The sequence below is a fragment of the Suillus subaureus genome (genome assembly GCF_016647635.1).
Source record: "Suillus subaureus strain MN1 chromosome Unknown BJ212scaffold_331, whole genome shotgun sequence".
NCBI classification, from domain to species: Eukaryota; Fungi; Basidiomycota; class Agaricomycetes; order Boletales; family Suillaceae; genus Suillus; species Suillus subaureus.
The window spans coordinates 16,745-18,692 of NW_024538887.1; the positions used below are offsets into that span (position 1 = coordinate 16,745).

The 1,948-nt window shown below is 48.9% G+C and overlaps 1 protein-coding gene across 1 annotated transcript; it reads left to right on the plus strand.

The window, feature by feature from the left end:
* Positions 1–1,469: 1,469 nt before the first annotated feature.
* BJ212DRAFT_1489799 (uncharacterized protein) lies at positions 1,470–1,740 on the plus strand (the record flags this gene model as incomplete). The annotated part of the gene is made up of 2 exons (XM_041341436.1): positions 1,470–1,639; positions 1,698–1,740. 2 exons carry the CDS (start codon positions 1,470–1,472, stop codon positions 1,738–1,740), a joined length of 213 nt encoding a protein of 70 aa, XP_041185204.1.
* Between the last annotated feature and the right edge of the window lie 208 nt (positions 1,741–1,948).

Sequence of the window (1,948 nt, forward strand, 5' to 3'; positions counted from 1 at the left end):
TTCCCGCCTGCTTCTTGTTGAGTAAGTCAGTGGGTATCCCGATACGGTCCACTCACCTTCCCAAAGAGCATCCTGGCGATGTTGTGCACCATATGGTGGTGGATCCTTCTCTCCCGCTAGAGGTCTCATATGTGCCGATGAGTCCAACAGCACTTCTCTTCCCCCAGCTGATGTGCTTGACTCAGCTTCTTCACGGGACATGGCCCTGATTGAGGAGGGACAGTGTTTCTCAAATGGGTAGACAATAAGCCTTCAGGTAACGTGCAAAATATAAGAGTTGATGATAAGGGGGTGATGAGCGGACCTGGTAGACGCCTGGATTTGATTGATGCCGTGGTTGCTGGCAACCTTGGTAGTGAGGTGACTTCTGTTCAAATTTCGATGCGCCTCGGTTTGTTCCGTCTTACATATGACCAGTGATAGTCAAATTGGAATGAAATCAAATGAACATGCAAATGCGGTCACACGCCCAGTTGGCGCTTCTGCAAGATGTGACCAAAGTAGAGAGGAATACGCGGTATGTATACATACAATAGTAATGTCACATTGAACGCCCAAGTCAAGTCATCCATACATGGATGACCACCCGAGTTAACGATCAATGTCCTCAAGGGTGTCGACACTCCCCAAGCGTACCTAGCGTCCAGTTCTGCACCCTTTTGTCACGGCACCACAACTCAGGCCGCCCACTCTCCCGGATTGCGTTCCCCTAGAACATCAAGTTCCCCGCGAAGAAGAACTTGCACACCACCAAGAGAGGGGTGCCAAAAAGTAGAGCCAACTTCTCCGAAGGTGGCTTCAACACGTGAATGTGAAGAAATTGGCGAAGGGAGAGGGAGGTGCATGAAAAGAAAGGGAATGCTGGACCCGAGTGCACGGGTGAAGGTCGCGGTGGTAAATTTTGATCCTGAAAGGAGGAGCGCTATTGTACCCAGTTCAAAAACGTGTATGGAGGATTCGGAAGGGGAGCGAAATTGAGCACTTGAGCGAGCATGTGCCTGGTGCCATAGGCTACGCCTTCCATGATTTGGCTAGAATTTCTTCTGTCTGCTTTACATTGTGCAAGGACACGTATGCGTCTACAGGGAGGTGTGATTGGGGTAGACTGGGAATATAGGCTGAGCGGGAGCAAGCCCAGTGAGTTGACGCCGCCATCAGATATGCTACCGGAGCATTTGAGAAACATCCTTGAAGAGGTTGGAGTGACCATTGCTCGGATGCTGTTCAATGCGTGACTGTAGCTCTGCATAATACTTCAATTAGTGTGAACGACGTTTGTCAAATCGTGTTCCTTCGTCGAATCGTCTAAGGTATTAAGAGTCTAAGAACTAGCTCGGTCCGGGAAAACCCGATCTATTTCCTGCTTCAACCTGTTCCTCCATTTTAGAACATCGACATGTCTCTCTTTGTACATATCCCGTTACTAGCTACCAACCCACCGGATTGGTAGTGTCATCTTTGGCCTCGCCATGAAATACCTCACGTTGGGAACACTCTTCACGATCTTTGGTGGAAAGGATTTCGCACCTCCAGGCAAACCTCTTGCAGAGCGTGTAAAGGTGGCCATGCTGGGCCCAGATGCGCTTATTCTTTCTGCAGACACAGACAGGCCGTGTGGTGTTTGCTTCTGGAATCTACGGTGAAGAATAAGAATTATATGTGTTCTATCAGCATCAATTGACTTGTGGACTGACCAGGATGAACAGTATCAGGAACTTTATGGCGCAGGCGGAGAAGTAGGATGGGGCAGTGTATCGACATACCAGTACAATGACTCCCGATGACTGTAGGGAAATTTGCACTGACCCTTCCTGGGAAGTGTGTCCTAGTTTTTACCCACTTAAATGTGTCAACACATCTGACCTCATACACACAATTGCCTTCGCTGAGAGTATACAGTTCGAGCTGACGCCTGGCTGCTGTTGAAGGATTAACAGACATTATCTAG